Source organism: Guyanagaster necrorhizus (genome assembly GCF_019112545.1).
Source record: "Guyanagaster necrorhizus MCA 3950 unplaced genomic scaffold BT62scaffold_13, whole genome shotgun sequence".
Classification (NCBI taxonomy): Eukaryota; Fungi; Basidiomycota; class Agaricomycetes; order Agaricales; family Physalacriaceae; genus Guyanagaster; species Guyanagaster necrorhizus.
The window spans coordinates 265,407-285,335 of NW_025064892.1; the positions used below are offsets into that span (position 1 = coordinate 265,407).

Consider the following 19,929-nt stretch of genomic DNA (forward strand, 5'->3'; position numbering starts at 1 on the left):
GCCGTATCGTTTGCTGAGATCAAAACTCCCACCGGAGTCAACACTTGGTGTTTCAACAACATCATATACACTATATGACTGGAGCGATGAGCCACATCCTCAGGGCAAGCCTCAGGTTCTTCCTATCAAAAGAAAATGTGGGTGTTTTTACATGGGTTGCATTTTGGTGCTTACAAAAGAGTAGCACAGTACGAGCAAACTATTTTCCAATACAGAAATCTCGGAAAACCGAATCCAAGATGTCTTCCACATCTATAAGACCTGACACCTTTCCAATGGCTTGAGCGGCGTAGCGTAGCTCTTCGGCTCCTAACACGACCTCCTCTGAAGCTGAACCACTGCGTTGAAGGCGGGAAATATAAAGCAGATAGTCCACTCACGTGTCTCCAAAAAAGCCTTCAAAAAATCAAGGGCTGTTTCGAGATGAGCACGATGTCGTGCATGGGTAATCAGTGGGGCCTGTGAGTTATTCGCGTCGCCTAAGTCGTAGTTGGAACGCAAGGCTTCTGAGAACTGGGCTAGGAACTCCGTGGTGCCTTGGCCAGTGTTCAGACTCGTTACCCAAGCCTTACGTACTTGTACGAGCTGCGCGTGCTCAGGAGGAACTAGATCAGCTTTGTTGAACAGGTAAAACGTGTTTTCGTTGACCAGCCCATCTAACGATGAAGGAAGGACCATTTTTTTGCCACTGAAAACTATATCTGATAGTGAAAGCACACAGAGGGATATGTCAGCACCCTGGACACTGTTGTTTCTGTAAGCCAGGTACTCAAATGAAGAAAGGGAGGCCATACGCGTTTCTCGCACGTTCGATACCAATACTCTCTACAAGATCAGTCGTTGCTCGGAGACCAGCAGTGTCAGATATTATGACAGGCAAACCGCCGATGTCTAGCGACAGCTCTAGAATATCACGCGTCGTTCCTGGAACTGGAGTGACGATCGCTGCTTCTCTTTGAGCTAAATGAAGTCATCAATAGTGGTGCAATATCGACAGACGCGATCGTACCCAGAAAATTAAGCAAGCTGCTCTTCCCAGCGTTGGGGGGACCGAATATAGCGAGACGTATGCCCGAACGCATGATTTCTCCTCGGCGTTTGTCATGCAAGTGACCTTGGATCGTAGTACACAGATCCAAAACGCGCTGCCTGGCTTCGTAGTAGAACTTTCGGTCAGCATTCACATTGAGTGAGACCACAGAAGAAAGACCGCAGATTGTACGGCTCCGAAAGCATAAGGGTCATGTTTTGCGGCATAATAGGCCATAAACGTGTACAGGGCAGGGTTAGACGTTAGAAATCGCAATATTTCCCTGCATGCACTGGCACAGCGCGTTTAAGGCTAGTTAGGAACGTTTTGGCGTCCCCGGCGCCGAACTGTGTTCCACAGGAATAGGAATTCAACGTACCTTGCTCATATACTCCGTCTTCAATATCCTCACCTTCTCCAAAGTCGATCAGGGCTTCCATGAATGCAAGACACTTGATGATTTCTTGCCTGATGTTATCGTACCGTTCTCGCATGGAACCCTGACGAAGATGTGTCAACATGAAGCAGTACGAGCGAACAAAACAGCCCTCACCCACCCCGACGGCATTCAACGCGATTCGACGTTGACTCTCCGTATCTGCATCAATGAGGTCCTTCAATCCTTCGACTTGGGTGAGGTCGAGACGACCACCCATGAAAGCTCTGCGAGTGAATTCGCCGGGCTCTGCAGGGCGACAGAATGGAAGCTCCCCTAGAGCGCGCAAGACAGAAGAGATAATGGCGTGTCCAGAGTGTATATGTAGTTCTAGTACGTCTTCTGTTGTAAAGGACCTGGGTGCTGATACATTTTCAGCCGGCGTTTGGTGAGATTCGGTGGTGCCCACCTCGGAACAGGACAGCCATTCCATTATCGAGGAGATCCCCTTTCCCAGGGTTTACGATATCACAACGGTGCATCTTCCAAGGCTCCGGTAGCTGATCCTGACCTATTTTCTTCCCCCTCTTCACCATCTGTCTCCATACCTCTACCACGTCGGGACCCGAGACTCGCACTACCCCGACTCCAGCCTTTCCGTGCGGCGTCGAGAGCGCATATATGGTCGCCCGCTGGGCATCTGAGCGTACTACTGACGCAATGTTCCGGTGTAAAGGGACAGGGCAGTGCACGGAAGCCGCACAGCGGTGCAGAGATAGAATTCCGGAAGGAAAGGGAAGTATTGCGGTGGTTGGACGTGCTTTTATGCTCCTGATACCGAGCTGCATACACACTGTGACTGTGCTAATGCACAAATCGTCGTCTGCTCCGCTCGAGATGGAAAGAAAAGGACCAAATCGCTCGCGTGGTACCCCGGAGCACGTGGCCGGCGCTATGCTCATTGTCGGCGTCACGGTCGCCCTTTGGATCTGACTTGATTTTTTGCCTGTCTTCTCCCAACTGCCTTTGCCGTGTCCCTGCTGTTGTTCTCCGAACTCGACCTAACAACTTCAACATTTATCTCTCATCTTCGCTATGGGTCAATCACGTTAGTCCCCCCCCCTTACTACCTCTCGCCCAGCGTCTTTTAATATCTCTATTACTGTCTAGCATCTCAATTTATGGAGGACATGCAAAAACGGTCCAACTGTGAGTTGCTATGCGGATTATACGGTGTTTCCTATCTGACAATCCCAATTTCGATGCAGTCACACAACCCGAACTCGAACGGTTGAAAAAGCGGTTCATGAAGCTGGATAGGTCGGTCGCCGTCAACCATATCATGCTGTTGAGACTGAGTCAGTATATAGTGATGGCTCAGGATCGATAGACCGTGCAGAGTTCCTCCAGATACCCCAGATTGCGACAAACCCACTGGCGTCCAGAATGATTGCTATCTTTGATGAGGAGTGTGTGCCGATTCTTCTACCACTCCGTCTGTGGCTAATATCACTTCCATTCGCCCAGTGGTGGTGGAACTGTAGATTTCCAGGAGTTTGTGGGAGGACTTAGTGCATTCAGTAGCAGAGGTGGTAGAGAAGAGAAGCTAAAGTGTTAGTTTGCTGTCATCTAATCACCATATCCGCTTATCAGTGGCCAGTCGCTTTCAAGGTGTACGACGTTGATCGGGATGGTTATATCTCAAATGGCGAATTGTTCCTTGTCTTGAAGATGATGGTAGGAAACAATCTGAAAGTGCGTATCAGTCTTGGTCTACTGTGAACGTTTCTATATCTGTTTTCTTAGGATCGAGAGCTACAGCAGATCGTTGACAAGACAATAATGGAGGCTGATAAGGACGGCGATGGTAAACTCAACTTCGAAGAGTTCGCGTTGATGGTGTCAAACACAGTCAGTAACTGCACTCTCGTCTTCATTCAATCTGATTCGTCTTCAGGATATTGTGAAACAAATGACGCTAGAGGATCTTTTCTAGGCCGTTTCTCTTCTTTTGACGACAACTCACGCACACATTCCCTCGTTTTCGTTGTCAACGCTATTATGCTGATGATTCTCTAATCTTTGTCTTGTATTCTGAAGCTGATTTGTATCGAGGGAAAATGGCTGATAACATGAATTTTTACTGCTTAGGACCGACTACGGACTACTTTATTCTAGATGAATGAACGAGTTTCGCGCTGTCGAGCTTCGAGGATGTATGGAATTGTATACTTAGCAAGTTCAGAAGACTGTCTAGTCGCTCAGCCAGAATCGCAGTAGGCGTACCCATATTCAAGCCTAGGCATATATGCTCCTTATAGTGGCTAGCTTGAAAGATGAATCCGAAGGCGACATATAGCGGATAGCATGACACTGGATTGGACCGTTAACAATTAAGATCTGCATAGCTATCGTGTAGTGCACTGTTGACAAGGTCGGTAGCCGCGATGCAATAAAACAATGCGGAAGGGCGGTTAAAATCGTTGACCAATATGCTTGTTCTAGATGAAAGATTGCAGGCATGGAATTAAAGCTTCATGTTCGTTGCAGGAGCTGGACTAAATCGGACGATGTATTTGCACTGACTCTTTGGATACGACTTTATGAGGATTTATACACGCTTTGATAGCTGACAACTCTTAATATGTTCTAAATCGTTTGCCCTCCTATGGAACATGTCATCTCAGATATGGTTGAAAAGTGAAAACCGAATCGTACCTCACGGTCATCTTCCCAATCCATGTTTCGTTTGCGCGGCGACGTGTCAATGTCCATGCCATCTTCTGAAGCAGATCTCAATGACCAAGAATTAATCTTTCCATCTTCTCCGCCCGTGAGAAGCACTTGGTTCTAGGAAAAGACGTGAGATAATGTGTCAAGTGCTAGATCGGACTACCAACATTCTCATCCCATAGTAGTGATCGCACTACACCTGCGTGGCCGTTGCTCCATATTTTGTGTAGCAACCATGGCGAATTTTGCGTGGATAGGTCAGAATTTGACAAAAGTGCAATGTCTCCTCTACAGCATGGTTAATAATAGAAGAATGCAGCAGTAACGTAAATACTCTCACTCATTAGAACCAGTGAACACAGCAAGGTCGCCGTTAGGCTGGCTTGTACAGGTGACGAGGTAGTCCGTCACCCAGGTGCAATTTCGATTATGTACAGACGGAGCGCGTATGTCCACGCTCTGAAGGGGATCCAGCTGTAAAAGGCGTGATTAGCAGCTTCATTACTTAATGTAGACAATGCAGACCTCATTTGACCAGGTACTGAATGTTTCCATATCACTAGATGCCCAAATCTGCGGGGACATACTAGAAGATGCCATAAATCCGGCTTGTGAAACGCTGCAGCCCCAATTCGCTACCTGTTGTACTGCTTCATCTTCATCATCCTCGGCAGCATCGGATAGACATAAGAGCCCGTCGGCTGAAGCGGAGAGTAGTACATTATTTGGAGCGAATTGCAGGACAGTGACGTCGTCTGAGTGCGTCGATCCATGGGTACGCAGTGGAGTAGCTGGTTGCCGCAGGTCCCTGTAAATGTGAAATCAAGTTGACGAGCTTGACGTATAGATGCCGTACCAGAATAAAATATTCGCGTCATCACCCTGAAGGTCCGTTCCAGCGGCTACAGTAAATCCATCTGGAGAGATATCACAGCAAAGTAGCGCATTGCTTTTGCCGAGGTTGGTCACTGGATAAAGTCTTTTGGGTGGTCAATTATTCCAGTAAAAGTACCCATCAAACCACTCACTTTTGATGCTATGTGAATTGGAACGATCATCCCAGACTTTAACTGATCCATCGTGCCCCGAGGAAACCAAGGACTGCCGGCTGAACCCTGCAATGGATTCAACTGTTTTAAGGGAGGTGATGGCCGTTTCGTGACCACCTAGACTCTGTATGTGCAGCAGTGAGGCCTTGTCATAAATTTCTATTGTATTCGATGGTGTAGACGATGCAGTTGCATAATGAGCGGGAAGCGAAGCGATAGCAAGCACGTAAGGCTGCGATGCCAATGATAGAGATCGTGTCGGCCATGGGTAAGACAGAAAATGTGGCGATTCCAGAAGGACAGGGTTCTGCATAACGTCCAATACCCGTCGAGTCGAATCAATATTGTTACAATCGACGAATTGAAAGCAAATTTGAAATGGCACTTGGCCGTGTTTGGCAGGAGCTCTCAGGCCCAATTTGGTTCTGATCCTGGTTGGAGTTTTCTCGTCCACGAACCACCATCTCCAGTTCCTCTATCCTCTCAGAGGCTGCGAGGTTGCTCGAGAACCCGCACATTCCTTTCCTTACCACTCTCCTAGCAAGGAATTTTCGTTCTTTTTACATTCAGAAAACGCCAAAAAAAGAAATTCCGCTCCAGTTATCATGCAAGTTGACGGCAACAAACCTGAAGATGTTGAAGCGCAGATTCGCGTATGTCCATACATCTGGTTATTTCTGCATATACTCAATGATATTTTTAGTTAGACTCTTTCAAACTAGGAAAACCCCGGCCAACGCATTCTCATGCCCGTTCTCATTCACGTAACGCTTCAATGTCATCTTTTTCTTTTGGTACTTCAAAATCGCAGCCCACAAACTTGAACGAACTCTCTACCCAGTCCACGAAGCGCAACTCTCACCACCGTCGCCGTTCCTCTGTCTCTACTCGTCATGAGTCAGCGGAAATGATGGGTGTGGCTGTTCCAGACCTACCCCAGTCCAACTCGGATGATAACATGACTTTTGGCGACAAAGATTCCATTCGTCGCCGAGCACTCTGGGCTCTAGAGGGAAAGCAAGATGTTTCCTATTCCAAAGTTGAAATCCCAGAATTAGGATCATCGAATAATGACATTGGCTTTGAATTTCGTACGTACACCCCAACGGCCTGGTTCCTTTTTTTCTTACCGAATGCCACAACGCAGCCTCGATGCCATCGTTTCCCCCAGGTTCAGGTGCGGGATCCAGCCTGAGCAGTCTTATGTCCAGCAAACGAGACTCTTTCAAATTGCTGACAGCCAACTCCTCATCCAAGGATCAATTGCATACGTTGGTTGAGGAGGACGAAGATGAGGAAGACAGTCCAGGTTCCATCCCTGCTTCGTCCACGTCACCGCTGCCCAATGAGCCTCCTGTGTCCTCAATCAAGCCCCTTACGTCGAAACCGCGTCCGGCAAGTCTCAACCTTCGCCCGCTTTCACTCACGCCCGATAATCTAAACAGCCATAATTTTGGGCTCCCAAGTCCCGTCCCAACTCCTAGCCCTATCCAGCCTCGTTCCGGTCTTCGATCTCTGTCATTGGCATCTGCTCCTTCAGTGAGTGTTACCCACCGCCGGCCCCCATTGAACCTACAAATAGCCTCCGATGGGTCGCTCGTCAAAGCTGGCGATTCGAAAGCCCCAGACAATAGAGCTCTACCTCGACGAAGTAGTATCTCTTACAGGTCTTCGTCAACGTCCTCTACTTCATCGAATCCCGGTTTGCCAACACCCGAAATGACCCCAACCTTTGCCCTCGAACACAGATTCTCACTGAATAGCAACGATGACGATGACAGCTTTCCGATGTCCATTTCTTCGTCGTCCTCATCCTCTAGTCGGAGCCAAAGCCAAACACGGCCGCTAAGTGTTAGTGAGCAGCATTTTTTATACAAAAGCCACAATGCTCTCTTGGCCAGAATCATGGATTTGGAGAAGGCCCTGACAACGCGGAAACGTGACGACGGGTCCAGGCCTATTTCCGTGCAGTCTGATGCGTCGTCACCGTCTGTTGGCAGTGATGACGAGATGTTCCGTCTTATTTCAGATTTGAAAGCCGAGAGAGATGAACTAAAACGTGATGTCGACGGATGGAGGGTCAGAGTGGCTGATATGGACAAGCAGTTGATCACCTTTGCCAAACGTGTTGAAAGTGAACGACGAGATGCTTGGGTAGCCAGGACAAAATGCGGCATGATCGAGGTAGAGCGTGCAGGATTGGAGAAGAAAGTTGAGCTCCTCAATGATCAGCTTCTTTCGTTCAAGGATGAAGCGAAGACGCTGGTGGCACAGGTTGACAAGCTATCGATCGAGAAAAAGGACCTGGAAGAAGAAGTGAGGCGACTGAAGGAAACCGAGGTTGATATGTTGGCCACTCCTACCACGCAATCATTCACTCCCTTCATTCGCAAGCGGGACGCTGGGATTTCCTCCCTCGACTCTGCCAATAGTTCTGTCACAGACGTCGACGGCGATTCTGATTTTTCTTCTACCTTTGGCTTCAGGTTGAAGGCCGTCGCTGAGGAGCCTGATGACATCTTATCCGATGAAGACAATGGACTTGCTGGGTACGAGGATGAAGAAGAGGATGACATTGACGTGTCAAATAGTCCCATCTCGGACGATGATTTTGGTTCTGATGACGGCTTCCCCAGATCTGTCGTGACTGTGAAAGAAGTGACCCCAGCTGTCAATGTTATACCCCCCTCGAGGTCTTGCTCTCCAGGACTACCAACCCCCTTGCGTACGCCGCCTTCTCATCAATCTCGTGCATCTCTGTCGAAAACCTGGACATTCCCACGTGGCATCCCAGTCTCTCAACCCGTTAATAACAAAGAAATCGAGGAAATTGATCGGTTCTTTGGTTGCTTGGAAGAACCAGATGACGTATCTGACGGAGTTTCCGAAGGGGATACGACAGAGGACATGTATACATTTGAGCGAAGCAAGAGTTTGTTCGCGAGCGGCTTTAAGTACCAAGATGATATGCCGCCTTGGCTCCTCAGCGGCGCCGAAGAAGTTGTGGACAAATCTCTCGATGTGGTTATTGAGGAAGACGAGGAAGAGAATGGCAGCGACATGACTCGCGTAGAAGACGACGAGCTCTTTGGTGATGCTGGAGGTATCAAAATCACGTTCACTCCTCCCATCGAAGATACTGCATCTGAGCCCTCGGTTCCCGAAACGCCCAGTCCAAAGGCTTCTGTGAAGCCCATTCCTTTACTGGCTGACTTTGAGGATGACCATGAGGATGATGTTGTCCGTACATCTCCTCTAGACTCCTCTCGGCCTGCCTTCGCACAAATGGTCACCCCCCCTTCTTCGATACCCCGCCTGGCAGCGACACCTTCGGGCATTCCTCGCGCTGTTTCCAGAGAGCAGCCATCCCCATGCCTTTCCCGTTCTCCCCCGACATACGCGACCCCTCCAAACAAGCGTGGTGGTTCCATGCCCTCTTTTATTCCCCAACCGGTTTCGCCTTGTTCACCAAAACAACCACGGGCATCTACGACATTCATTCGCCAACCATCGCGCACACCTCTGCTGCCCTCCAAAACGAGTAATGGTAATAAGATATCCTCAAATGGTTCGACCTCCAAACTCCAATCATCCACCATGAGTAGGTGTACTGATTTACCTTTATCTACAGTGAACGGCAGAATAAACATGCTCCCTAGATTCTCCGATGACTTATCGGCGTCCACAGGAAGCGCCTCATCGCGGGCAGGTCCCAATCCGCAGATGATGAGCGTGGATTTGGGCAATCGCGATGTCCCACCTTGTGATGAAAGCCCGAAGCCTGCGTCGTTTTCCGGACTGATGACGTCTCCTCTTACACGATTCACCTCGCTGACGAGTTTGATACCATTGCCGTGGTCGCCACGGTCTAATGCGACGGAGAGTTTTGTGGATAGTAAAGCTGAAGTTGTGTCCTCGTCTCTTGTTCAGGAGAGGAGGATGTTTGTTTCAAAGGAACGACAGTTGGAGAAGTTGAAGGTTCGGTTTAAGACGGAAGGTGCGGTCAAGTCGTATGGTGGTGATATTTGCAAGAAATGCCACGATGACGAGCCGGTGTTTCTTTGAGGGTGCGTTTGCTTTGTCGTGTGATGATTCTTCGATTGACGTTTATTTGGTAGATGTCTGGACATTCAAATGTGTATATACTGCATGACCGCGATTCGGACGGGGTTTTTTCTTCTTTTTTATAATGTTTCTATTCTTAAATGTACATTTTGCTACCTTTTTCTTCCATTCTTCATCTTCCACACGTTCGTAGCTAGATGCTACAGGGGTAACGAAATACCTTTGTACTTTCTTGTACCACTACCTAACATTACAATGACTTCTCAACACTTGTAAGTGTTTAGCTACTATTTGTCTATGTCGCACCGTACTGTCACAAAATTTACGGAGTCCGTCGAGAACATGTGGTCACCTCTCCGAGTATGACTGTACAACACTACTGCTGGATGTTCTTCAAAGTACTTGGGTGCATTCAAAACTTGGGTATTTTGGACTGTTTTTTTAAACTGGTGGCCAGAAACGAGCGACTGCCGCTGCACCACCTTGCAAACCGTCTTACCTTAACTTTCTATATATCGGACTGGCAACCCCTCGAATGCGGATAATGAATCTCGTAGTTTACCACACACATGCTCAATCGAGACTTCCCATGGGGAATGACATTACTAAATCACCTATCCGACTCGCAGATAACATGTCCATAAAATCTATCCTAACTTTTGTGTTCCAAGCTACAAATCTGGGGCTTTACATCACATCATACAGAGACTTTCGTTCATCAAAAAGAGTGCCTGACTCTCTTGAAGCCGCGACGGCGTTCAACGACATCAGCAGACGCTGTCGCCTCAGAGGCGGCAGCAGCAGTAGACTCTCCTGCTGCTACCGACCCCGTCATAGATCCACTGCTACCAGCAGCAGCAGACCCTTCATCATCTCCGGTTGAAGAGGGTGAAGCATTACCGGCAGATCCACTGTCGTCCCCACCAGACAGAGATCCTTCACCACCGGTGGAAGACGGGAAAGAACCATCAGCAGATGCAGTAGCCGACCCACTGACTTCGCCTCCTCCACCAAATCCACCTTGGTCACCACCTTGACCTTCTCCAAAACCAGAAGCACCTCCACCAAAATCTCCTCCAGCTCCGCCAAATCCGCTGCTAGACGCGTTGCTCGGGAACGAGCCATCGGCGCTGGCGGAAGCGGAAGGGAAAGAACCTGAACCTTCACCCGTCCCCTCGTCACCACCGGATACATCAGTGGGAGAGGAAACGGAGGCACTGTCAGTAGTAGTAGCTCCAGCGGGGACATCGGTAGGAAAAATGTCCGCGCTTCCACTGGCACTTGCTCCCTCCTCATCGCCAGACGAGTTCGAGTACGCTGTTGCAGAAGCGGTGGCAGTGACAGTCGAGAAGTCATTAGACTCGGAGGTGGCAGACGAAGCACCACTAGAGGCCCGCCGGTTCAACCTCTTCCAAATACCACGTCGGGCGGCGCGCCGAACTTCTGACGATGAAGAAGCTGTGGAAGTGGCTCCGCTAGCAGTCATGGCGACAGAACCAGACGCAGTGATACTAACTTGACCCGAGTTGCCAGACTCGCCGGTAGGGAGGGCGCTGTCCGTGGGGAATGCAGCACCACTACCACCAGGGAACGAACTTTCACCTCCAAAACCAGAAGCGCCACCACACTCACACCCGCCCAAAGCACCGTCACCACTGGAAGAGGGTCCCTGAGCGCTGTCGGAACCACTCGCCACTGCTGAGACAGTTGAAAGAACATCGATATCACTGAGAAAGGCGCTATCCGTAGGGAACGAAGCAGCACTTCCAAATACACTTGTCGGGAAAGCGCTTCCGCTAGCACCACCAAAGTTGTCATCACCACCGAAACCCCCGCCGCACGCACATCCGTCGGCGCTACCACTTGGGAAGGAGCCACCAGAGCTGAAAGAACTACTAGGAACATCCGTCGGAAACGAGCCTACACTCTGGCTGGCAGATTCTCCAGACACGCCAGTTTGCGTTGAATTTGTCCCCGAGATTGAAGCACTAGCAGTGGATACAGATGCGGTGGAAGACGCAACGACGGAAACACTTGAAGTGCTGTTATCGTCAGATGAGTCGGTCGCTGTGGATGTTGCAGCACTCTCGGACTGACGCTTGAACCGGAAGGCGCGCTTCCCGAATTCAGGATCCGAAGATATGGATGATGTTGCCGAGAACGCAGAACCTGATGCGGCAGCGGTGGCATCGACACTTCCCGCATCATCGGTAGGGAAAGCACCGGAAGCCTCGTTCGTAGATGAACCTTCACCTGAACCACCGAAGCTGCCATTCCCGTCACCAAATCCACCTTCTCCGGCTTCGCCACTTGGAAGCAAGCCTTCGGCGCTAGAAGATGCTGTGGGGAAAGAGAAACCTTGACTTTCAAATGTTCCACTAGGGTAAGAGCCGGAGGCTTCGCCAGAAGATTGATCGCCTCCCGACAAATCAGTCGGCTGCGACGCAGCACTACCTTCGCTGCCACTGAATGAAGGGGCAGAAGACTCGGCAGGAATGGAGGAAACGTCGATACTTGCCGATCCTCCGGTTACCGTAGCAGAAGCGGAACTTGCACGAGCCGTTGCGGTAGAAGTCCTGCTCGACGTAGTGCTGACAGCCGCATTTCGCGTCGACGTATCACTCGTGGACTTGGACGAAGATGAGGAGCTGTCGGAAACCATAGCAGGAATGGTGATACTGTCAATGGTCCAAGTCTTCCCATCATCGGAGGTGACCATGTCGGAAGCCTCGACACCATCTCCCATGGACAAAGTCGATGAAAAATCAGCGTCTGCTTCAAGAAGGGTAATGGTAGTGTTCGTATAGTACTGAATAAGGCTAAATGAGGAGAGGAAATACGACTGCGATTAAGCTACACACCTGAGGAGAGGTAGTACCAGTACAATCTTGTTGACACTCGGTACCAGTTCCCCAGCCTCCGTTGTAGAGCGGACCATCAGCTAGTCGATAATTAACACCAAACTTTTCTCCAAAGGAAAGGGACACATACAGCTGTTGAGAGTCGAAATGACTTCGCCATTGAGAGTGACGGTTTGTTCCCAAGTGATATCATCATCGGCGAGCTGTATGTATGTATCGGCATGAGAAATGATCTTGGCATAGAAGGAAAACTGACCTTGTAGTGAATAGTGATAGACGCAGTTGCGTCGATGGGCACCATGTCGCCGTTCAGCTGTGTGGTGGCACCGTCTACAACGCTACAAAAGAGGAGAATCAGTGCCTCACGCCTCAGCATCAGAAGAGCACTAGGAAGCGCACCCATAGTAACTCGCCATAGCACACCATTGATCCTGAGAAGCGCCACAGCTAATATGTAAATGAGCAACAGAGCGGGGATGACAGAAAATGTCACTTACTAGCTGTTTTGATCCGCGGTTTGATCTGTGCCAGCCTGAATCAAACCACTGGTGCTATTACTGATACCTACAAAACGGTAAGAAATGGGTTGTGCAAGCTAATATGATGGATCTGCTTCACCTGGCCAAAGAAAGAGATAACTGGCATCTAGTTAGCACATATATAATAACAGCGCTGCTTGGGACCCACTTTTCGGCATCGGAAGGAGGTGTTCCGGGAGTGAAGGTCGTTATGGCCTCAATGATAGCTGAGCTCGTGGGTCCTAATGAATAGGCAGGACCCCATGAGTCGCCTTTGGCAGTCAAGGCCAGCGCCAAAGGAAGGAGGGCCAAAGAAAACATGTTGACAGTTAAGTAATCACGAATAATGTCGTCAAGTATCAGGGAAAGTGAACAGAAAAGAAGGGAAAGAACCAAGAGTGAGGAGAGGAGGGAGTGTGAGTAAGGATAGGATTGAAAAAGAACTTGTGAAGTACATACCTGCGGACAACTAAGCTTTATATATCTTGGATGAACTCCACAATGCTCACGCAAGGTGGCCGCCTTCACCCAATGAATTTCCGCGCGTCATGACGACACGCTTTACATAAATGCGGGTCCCGAGTCTCGCCCCGACGTCTAATAAACGGTGCTATGCCTCATGGATCTGACTGCAAGTTTGTTGAAAGGGCTAAAAAGCGGCAAGAAGTACCAGAGCTGGTTCTTAACATTAGAACGCGTATGACGCATACGTTTGGGAAGGCTACCGCCAGAGGACGGTTCGGAGAAACTGATTTCAATCGCAAAGCAGCGGACGAGCCTCGGCGGCCTTCAAGAGGTCACGATGAGCAAGGATGGATGAGGTTATCCTGGCGACGAGCCAACGCAGTTACTGCGCAGATCTCAGTTCGAAGGAAGAAAAGCAACGAGCAACATATATATATCAGCATCGCTGTGGTAGTCCATCAAGCGCATGTAGTGGTGGCCGTAAGCAAGTCGGATCCTTTTGTTTGTCCACATTTGCTTTTCATGTTTCCTGGCTCGTACTTGTCTCCGCTGCTGGAAGAATGGTAGACATATGACTTTGTTCTTCTTTACAGGATGTCCTATGTTGCTCCCAGTTTTCAGCGGACGCATTGGAAAGACTCGTTTCCGTCGAGAATTTACCACTCTTCATTCCCCAGAGATTGCGCAGCTAACTTTTGCGGAAGGTTGCTCCACATTTCTCCCAAGTCGTGTTTCGAGGGGCTGTGCCCTTGTTGATATAACCGTACTTTTCTCGGGGGAATATTCTCCCTTCGAGATGATGCGCTATATATCGTACATATGCCCTGTCCATTCAGATGTGTATTGATCATTTCTAATTGCGTACTTTGCTACTGCGTTAATGTCACTCATCCCTGATGCTGTCTCTTTTCTTGTATATGTTCGTAGCTAGATGTTACAATGACTTGTTTCTTCATTCTCCGCGTGTTCTAGGCCATTTGCAGTCCCGTTCCCGCATTTACCCGAACCATGTGCGATCAAAATAGGCGTCACTGTGTTCTTCTTCAAGTCCATCACTGAGCATCGTTGCATACCATGTCTTTCCGCAAGAATTTCACAAAGAACTGGCTGGCCATTGAGGTAACGTTTCTTGTTATTCTAGCATACACTGGCTTATGCTGGCAATGCAGGCTATTCCTATGTGAGCCGTAATCCATCATTCGCGGTATGCTGGCAGTAGCCGATACGCCATTTTTGCAGCTATGTCATTGTAGGAAGTGTCGTCGTCGGAGCCAGCTGGTATCTCACTCGTCTCGCCAGGGGACCCACTGGTAAGCATCAGCCTGTTCTCACTGCTGTTTTCGTTCTTACAACCTTTGCAGTGCAATGGACCTCTGCCAACCCCACCCCTTGGAACACCATTCAGCCCGACCAGGGCACTAAGCTCGTTGAGGTCAATCACAAGTTCGAGAAGCAGTACGTCGCCATCCTCCTCTTCCTACTATTTAATGGTCCGCTCAACGCCTTCGTCGCCCTCCAGCTGGACCCGGGACAAGCTCTAATTTGTGGGATGATAATCACACAAATCCTGTGTAGTTTTTGTTTGCTTGTTGAATGAACACAGACCTTTTAACACCTTGTGATTCGATGCGGTTCCTGTCCTCCGGTTAGGCCCGCTTATCGTGATTATTTGAGCTTATTACGGCTTTCTTTCGCTCCATCGTCAACAACATCTCGCAAATGTCGATAGAGCCAATACCTGACAACGCTGAGGATGCTCCCGTCATTGGATCTTCTATTGTGAGTCAAACGCGCCTTCGTTGTCGCCGTCGTTGATTCGAGTACTCCATCAAGACATCGATCAAGGGTCCTCTCGCGTTGCCGGCTTTGATTTTCGGCGCTGGGTCGTTCTCGAACCAGTACAATACAGATGATCATCTCGAGAGCTATGTTCCCCTGAGGGCCGTCCGGCTTGCTCTTCGGTGAGAGGCATATCCAGCTGTTTTACTCCCGACGGACAGCATGACCTGATTGTAGCTATGGCATACGCGCCTTTGATACTTCCATCTATTACGGCCCTTCAGAGATAGTACTTGGAAAGGCCTTGCAAGCTATCAAGCACGAGTTTCCTCGCTCGTCGTACAAATTGGTGCGTGGGCAAAGCTCTGAGGTGAACATGCAAAATAATGCCATTCCAGATGACAAAATGTGGTCGGATCAGCGTCAATGATTTTGATTATTCACCAAACCACATACGAAACAGCGTACAGCGCAGTCTTGAGCGCCTTCAAACGAATTATCTTGATACTGTTTACCTTCATGACACTGAATTTGTCTGCACACCCGTTATGCCGACAGAAACCGGGTATCATGCAGCAGCGTTGGGGGAAGCACGGGAAGCGTACGGTCTTGCAGAGGGACAGGAAAGCGTTGTCCGGGGTGAAGGCGATCAAAAGATTTTGGATGCATTCGCTGAACTGTCGAAGATGAAAGCAGAGGGCTTAGTCAAGCATATAGGAATAACGGGTATGTGTCTTGACTACAATTCGCGCATATGCTCAGTCTATTCTAGGCTATCCACTTCCCGTTCTCCTACGTCTGGCACTGTTGATTCTCTACACCCCACCCTACAAGCCTGTCGACGTGATCCTTTCATACTCCCATCTCACACTCCAGGATTCGACATTTCTCGAGTTCATACCGCATCTCCGAGAGCGTGCCAAAGTGGGACAATTGGTAGTCGCGTCGCCATTCAGCATGGGTCTTCTCGCCTCTCGTCTTCCTCCATCCTGGCATCCGTCGCCAGAGACGATGCGAAAGGTAACAGCTGATGTGCGGCAAGACGTCGGTGATTTATCAGATCTTGCGTTGCGCTATTCAATGCGCAAGTGTGGTATGGACTTCCCTCTTGTGGTTGGCTTTAGTAATCTACAAGAAGTGCACGCAAGTGCCAGAGTATGGCGCCAGGCAAGAGAGGAAACAGACGATAGTGATCGTTTAGAACGGGAGGAACGTGCTCGGAAAATATTTCAGCAGGCCGGATACTTAGATTGGTCTTGGGCTTCTCCTTAATGTTGGTTGCTAACAGATAGCAATCTATTAAGATCTAAAAATATGGTACATGCTACGTGATTAGAACATTTCAACGTCCTGGTTGCCCTCTTGACGGGGCGCACCTCGAACGACGGATGTAATCAACTCCCTGCGAATCTCCGGACCTATCTGCGCATGAGGCGTAGCACGCACGACATCCAAAAGTGCATCCTTCTGGTCCGGTGTCAAGTCCGACGCGTATCTAGAATTATATTTATCTCCATCGCAGTAAAGTCGGTGTATCACTTACCTCTGAGCAAAAACCAAAAGGCTCTGATGCCAGAGCACGGGGAGCTTATCGGAATCGCCGCGACTCGATGCTTTGTATGTATTGGATAGTCGGATAAAGTGGAAGACCAGAGCGTCAACAACTTTGTACGGCAGTTCAAACTTTTTGTCAATCAAGACTCGGATGAAAAGAGAGTTGGGACCTTGCAAAGACGTTAATAATGGTCAACTGAGCTGAGCTGTCATCACTTGCCTGTGTATTCCATCTCGGCTATTCTGAGTAAGGCTGCGGAAGCATGAAGTACCGGCATCTTTGTTCGAGCAAGGATGGATGCGACAATCGCTGCTTCTTTCAGCGTGCAGCCTTGCTAGGCGACCGTCAGTAAGGAGGCACCAAAACGGAGATACGATCCATGACTCACATCCAACATAGGGAAAATGATGCCCTTGAAAAAGGCACCGGGCTTGTATAAAGATCGTTTCAGTGCTTCGTAATAATGTACATTGAGCTTCTTGTTCTGCTGAATGTCCTCGCGGATGGCATCAAGAAGGACTACGCTCAGGAAAAGCTGTGCTTGAGGGGGTTTCATATTCGAAATGAAAATCTTGGTGGCGGCGCGACATGCATGCGGCGACCAGTTTTCGGGATGGGTGAGTGCAAGCATGCGTGCCCATGCTGGTAGGGAGGGTATCACTTTGAAGATCTTCGGAAGAGGGCCGGACTTGTATTTTTGAAGGAACAAGCCGAGTCTAATATCCACAGCTCAGATAATGAAATGGTTACGGGACTTCAACGAACTTTGTGTACACTTCCACTACGCGTGGATCTAAGCCCAGAGCAGGATCTGGGTTTTCTGGGTCTGCAAGAAAATAATGAGACTGGAGAGCCAGTCTTGACTCAATAATATTAGACCTTGTCGCGTTTTCTGTATGACGGCTGCGTTCGGAGCGCCAGCGCCATCAAGCTTGGCAAAAATCAGGTCGGCCAAGGTTTTTCGCTCGCCAGAATTTGCTAGTAAAAGGGCATCCAGTGTTTCCATGTCTCCGGCGTCGATTTTCTGTTCGGTTGAATGAGGTATCGAAACCATGAAGGCTTAATGTCACCCACGAGAACTTCCTCGACGTCTTCATCGTATCCTTGAAGGTCTTCCTCGTCTTCTTCTTCATCCTCGTCGTCAACATGCATTCGAGGACGTTGGAAAGCTGAAGGTGTATCGTCTGTACTCGTGTCATCTTCGTCGTCGTCACCTACGAGTCCCAGCTCTTCCTGCTGATCCCTGGCAAGCTCGAATATCCGCTTAGATGTTTTTGGGTCGAGGATTACCTGAAAACGAATGAGAAAAGACAGCAAAGGCAAAGGTATGTTGCACCTCGTCGTCATCGTCATCGTCTACCTCTGCTTTGCGTGATTTTGTCCTCTTTCCTGGCTTCGATACGTGACCATACTTCGCTTCTACTTCGTCTCCGTCGAGCTGCACATGCAGTGGATCGTGTCTCGACTTTCCCGTTGGTTTTTGCGCGCGCGGCATTTTAGGTAAAGATACAAATGTATCTTTCTGAATTTGTCGTCGGCGTGTGAACGTGCGAGAAATCTGGATCCGGACAACGGAAAAACACGCAAAGAAAAAAATTGGCGATGGTCAATTGACAGGAGTCGCAGACGGGCCTGAAGACGGAAGGAAACAGAGGCAAGCAGCCCCCCTTATTCCGCTGACCTTTAACAGGAGCACCCTTCCTTGTTTCCTTACCACCACCATGGCTCCTTCCGTACGTCGCGTCCATTGCTGAGCTCGGCGCTATCTTAACTTTCTTGTTTTTCAGAGCATCGTGACCTTGGACAAGCACGGCAAAGAGATCACTTCTGTCGGATTCAATCGATTTGGATTCGACAGCGAGGTCTCCATCGACGACCTTCGTGCTCTCTATTTGCGTCCTCATTATATCACGACGGCGGGCCAAAGTGTTGCGGCGACCGCGTCCGATGACGAGGAGACCGAGCATGCCAAGTTTTCCAAGGGGCACACTGAGTATCAGTCCAAGTCTATTTATCACTCGGATTCCAACTCTATCTCGTACACGACTCTCACTCGTTTCACCCCCGTTAGGCTCCTTGCTCCATCCAACCGCAAGCGCATCCTCGTTACCGGAGGCGCCGGCTTCGTTGGCTCTCATCTCGTTGACCGTTTGATGCTCCTTGGTCATGAAGTCACCGTCCTGGACAACTTCTTCACTGGCTCGAAAACCACTGTCAGCCACTGGATTGGCCATCCCAACTTTGAGATGGTTCGTCACGACGTCGTTGAGCCCTTCATGATTGAATGTGACCGTAAGTGATATTGTGCTTTTCGCGCGAGGGACCTGTCTGAGCGCTCTGCAGAAATTTACCATCTTGCGTGCCCTGCGTCTCCTCCCCATTATCAATTCAACGCGGTCAAGACTATCAAGACCTCGTTCATGGGAACCTTGAACATGCTCGGATTGGCGAAGCGTACCAAGGCTCGTTTCCTTATTAGTAGCACATCCGGTACGCCGCAGTTCCTGTTTTGACACTTCTTTTTTTCATTAAGCGCGCGCAGAAATTTACGGTGACCCTGAGGTCCACCCTCAGCCTGAGGATTAGTGTGTCCTCTTTTTCTATAAGCCCTGGCTTCAATGCTGACCTATTGCCAGCTGGGGACACGTCAACCCCATTGGTCCTCGTGCTTGCTACGATGAAGGCAAGCGTGTAGCAGAGACTTTAACTTATGGCTTCCAGCGCCAGGACGGTGTGGACGTCCGTGTTGCTCGTATCTTCAATACATACGGACCCCGCAGTACGTTATTCCGGTTACGTTGCTGGTCTCGAACTTGACCACTGTCACTTTTAGTGAACCCCTACGATGGACGTGTCGTTTCAAACTTCATCGTCCAGGCACTCAAGGGGGAAGACCTCACCGTCTACGGCGACGGCAAGCAGACTCGATCCTTCCAATACGTGCACGACCTCATCGATGGTTTAATTGCGCTCATGAACTCTGACGAGTCCCGCCCAGTCAACATCGGTAATGGTGATGAGTTCACCATTGGCGAGTTCGCCGAACTGGTTCGTGAGATCGTCGAGAAGGTGCAAAAGGAGGATGGAGAGTTGCCGACGCGTCGCCCTGAAATTGTGTACAAGCCGATTCCGACGGATGACCCCCAGAAGAGGAGGCCTGATACCACCCGTGCCAAAGAGAGCCTTCAGTGGCAACCTAGGTGGACCGTCCGTATGGGATTGGAGGAGATGGTGCGCTACTACAAGGCGAAAATGGCCGAAGGAAGCCTCTAGGCTTGTTAGGTTAAATACGGTATTTCCGAAGTTTACTAGATTTTCCCTTGTTATCGTCTCTGACCAGTGTCTTTCTTTCATTTCATTCCTTTACTTAATTGGTGGACGCGTCGAGTCTATGAGGGGTATATAAATGATACATAAGATACAGATAGGTATTATAAATGGTGTTAAGATCACATCTGGACATGGAAAATGACGCATAGATGATAAGGATAATTGTCC

General features: G+C 49.4%; 8 protein-coding genes across 8 annotated transcripts; 4 read left to right on the plus strand and 4 right to left on the minus strand.

Moving 5' to 3' along the window:
- Positions 1-199: 199 nt before the first annotated feature.
- BT62DRAFT_895877 (tRNA modification GTPase TrmE) lies at positions 200-2,254 on the minus strand (the record flags this gene model as incomplete). The annotated part of the gene is made up of 7 exons (XM_043183237.1): positions 200-330; positions 381-745; positions 795-960; positions 1,010-1,153; positions 1,410-1,530; positions 1,588-1,829; positions 1,876-2,254. The coding sequence occupies 7 exons, from the start codon at positions 2,252-2,254 to the stop codon at positions 200-202; spliced, it is 1,548 nt and encodes a 515-aa protein (XP_043039447.1).
- Positions 2,201-3,584, plus strand: BT62DRAFT_143706 (EF-hand). Its single transcript, XM_043179840.1, has 9 exons — positions 2,201-2,514; positions 2,577-2,615; positions 2,675-2,726; positions 2,777-2,875; positions 2,934-3,019; positions 3,067-3,161; positions 3,213-3,317; positions 3,364-3,495; positions 3,558-3,584. The coding sequence occupies exons 1-8, from the start codon at positions 2,502-2,504 to the stop codon at positions 3,400-3,402; spliced, it is 528 nt and encodes a 175-aa protein (XP_043039448.1). The 5' UTR covers positions 2,201-2,501; the 3' UTR covers positions 3,403-3,495; positions 3,558-3,584.
- A 356-nt stretch (positions 3,585-3,940) lies between these two features.
- On the minus strand, positions 3,941-5,576 carry BT62DRAFT_932291 (WD40 repeat-like protein). The gene is made up of 7 exons (XM_043186330.1): positions 5,168-5,576; positions 4,996-5,107; positions 4,665-4,947; positions 4,480-4,613; positions 4,307-4,427; positions 4,125-4,256; positions 3,941-4,072 (listed from the first exon to the last, which is right to left on the minus strand). The coding sequence occupies exons 1-7, from the start codon at positions 5,499-5,501 to the stop codon at positions 4,046-4,048; spliced, it is 1,143 nt and encodes a 380-aa protein (XP_043039449.1). The 5' UTR covers positions 5,502-5,576; the 3' UTR covers positions 3,941-4,045.
- A 49-nt stretch (positions 5,577-5,625) lies between these two features.
- On the plus strand, positions 5,626-9,489 carry BT62DRAFT_1076360 (uncharacterized protein). Its single transcript, XM_043179210.1, has 4 exons — positions 5,626-5,841; positions 5,892-6,279; positions 6,336-9,255; positions 9,307-9,489. The coding sequence occupies exons 1-3, from the start codon at positions 5,794-5,796 to the stop codon at positions 9,251-9,253; spliced, it is 3,354 nt and encodes a 1,117-aa protein (XP_043039450.1). The 5' UTR covers positions 5,626-5,793; the 3' UTR covers positions 9,254-9,255; positions 9,307-9,489.
- Positions 9,490-11,918: 2,429 nt separating this feature from the next.
- On the minus strand, positions 11,919-12,968 carry BT62DRAFT_868610 (uncharacterized protein; the record flags this gene model as incomplete). Its single annotated transcript, XM_043182514.1, has 8 exons — positions 11,919-12,062; positions 12,115-12,194; positions 12,245-12,317; positions 12,371-12,452; positions 12,514-12,561; positions 12,612-12,678; positions 12,733-12,752; positions 12,802-12,968. Coding segments are annotated over 8 exons (681 nt in total), but the record flags the coding sequence as incomplete, so codon positions are not given.
- A 1,514-nt stretch (positions 12,969-14,482) lies between these two features.
- BT62DRAFT_932295 (Aldo/keto reductase) lies at positions 14,483-16,270 on the plus strand. The gene is made up of 6 exons (XM_043186331.1): positions 14,483-14,552; positions 14,617-14,876; positions 14,931-15,058; positions 15,114-15,225; positions 15,275-15,602; positions 15,649-16,270. Exons 2-6 carry the CDS (start codon positions 14,817-14,819, stop codon positions 16,146-16,148), a joined length of 1,128 nt encoding a protein of 375 aa, XP_043039452.1. The 5' UTR covers positions 14,483-14,552; positions 14,617-14,816; the 3' UTR covers positions 16,149-16,270.
- BT62DRAFT_987148 (Bystin-domain-containing protein) lies at positions 16,181-17,926 on the minus strand (the record flags this gene model as incomplete). Its single annotated transcript, XM_043190048.1, has 8 exons — positions 16,181-16,371; positions 16,420-16,600; positions 16,651-16,765; positions 16,820-17,147; positions 17,197-17,257; positions 17,311-17,455; positions 17,506-17,721; positions 17,768-17,926. The coding sequence occupies 8 exons, from the start codon at positions 17,924-17,926 to the stop codon at positions 16,209-16,211; spliced, it is 1,368 nt and encodes a 455-aa protein (XP_043039453.1). The 3' UTR covers positions 16,181-16,208.
- On the plus strand, positions 17,806-19,927 carry BT62DRAFT_932296 (NAD(P)-binding protein). Its single transcript, XM_043186332.1, has 6 exons — positions 17,806-18,164; positions 18,219-18,723; positions 18,775-18,921; positions 18,974-19,016; positions 19,068-19,210; positions 19,265-19,927. The coding sequence occupies exons 1-6, from the start codon at positions 18,153-18,155 to the stop codon at positions 19,702-19,704; spliced, it is 1,290 nt and encodes a 429-aa protein (XP_043039454.1). The 5' UTR covers positions 17,806-18,152; the 3' UTR covers positions 19,705-19,927.
- Positions 19,928-19,929: the final 2 nt, after the last annotated feature.

Bases quoted from the DNA above. Each gene is read 5' to 3' on its own strand.
- BT62DRAFT_143706 (XM_043179840.1), top strand. The intron at 2,616-2,674 runs GTGAGTTGCTAT...ATTTCGATGCAG, and splicing joins CATGCAAAAACGGTCCAACT to TCACACAACCCGAACTCGAA. The intron at 3,162-3,212 runs GTGCGTATCAGT...CTGTTTTCTTAG, and splicing joins TGGTAGGAAACAATCTGAAA to GATCGAGAGCTACAGCAGAT.
- BT62DRAFT_932295 (XM_043186331.1), top strand. From the start codon at position 14,817: ATGTCGATAGAGCCAATACCTGACAACGCTGAGGATGCTCCCGTCATT. The intron at 14,877-14,930 runs GTGAGTCAAACG...TACTCCATCAAG, and splicing joins CCGTCATTGGATCTTCTATT to ACATCGATCAAGGGTCCTCT. The intron at 15,603-15,648 runs GTATGTGTCTTG...AGTCTATTCTAG, and splicing joins CAAGCATATAGGAATAACGG to GCTATCCACTTCCCGTTCTC.
- BT62DRAFT_932296 (XM_043186332.1), top strand. The intron at 18,724-18,774 runs GTAAGTGATATT...AGCGCTCTGCAG, and splicing joins CTTCATGATTGAATGTGACC to AAATTTACCATCTTGCGTGC. The intron at 18,922-18,973 runs GTACGCCGCAGT...AAGCGCGCGCAG, and splicing joins CCTTATTAGTAGCACATCCG to AAATTTACGGTGACCCTGAG.
- BT62DRAFT_932291 (XM_043186330.1), bottom strand. From the start codon at position 5,501: ATGCAGAACCCTGTCCTTCTGGAATCGCCACATTTTCTGTCTTACCCA. The intron at 5,108-5,167 runs GTGAGTGGTTTG...GACTTTATCCAG, and splicing joins CAATTCACATAGCATCAAAA to TGACCAACCTCGGCAAAAGC. The intron at 4,948-4,995 runs GTACGGCATCTA...TCACATTTACAG, and splicing joins GACGCGAATATTTTATTCTG to GGACCTGCGGCAACCAGCTA.
- BT62DRAFT_1076360 (XM_043179210.1), top strand. From the start codon at position 5,794: ATGCAAGTTGACGGCAACAAACCTGAAGATGTTGAAGCGCAGATTCGC. The intron at 5,842-5,891 runs GTATGTCCATAC...TGATATTTTTAG, and splicing joins ATGTTGAAGCGCAGATTCGC to TTAGACTCTTTCAAACTAGG. The intron at 6,280-6,335 runs GTACGTACACCC...GCCACAACGCAG, and splicing joins TGACATTGGCTTTGAATTTC to CCTCGATGCCATCGTTTCCC.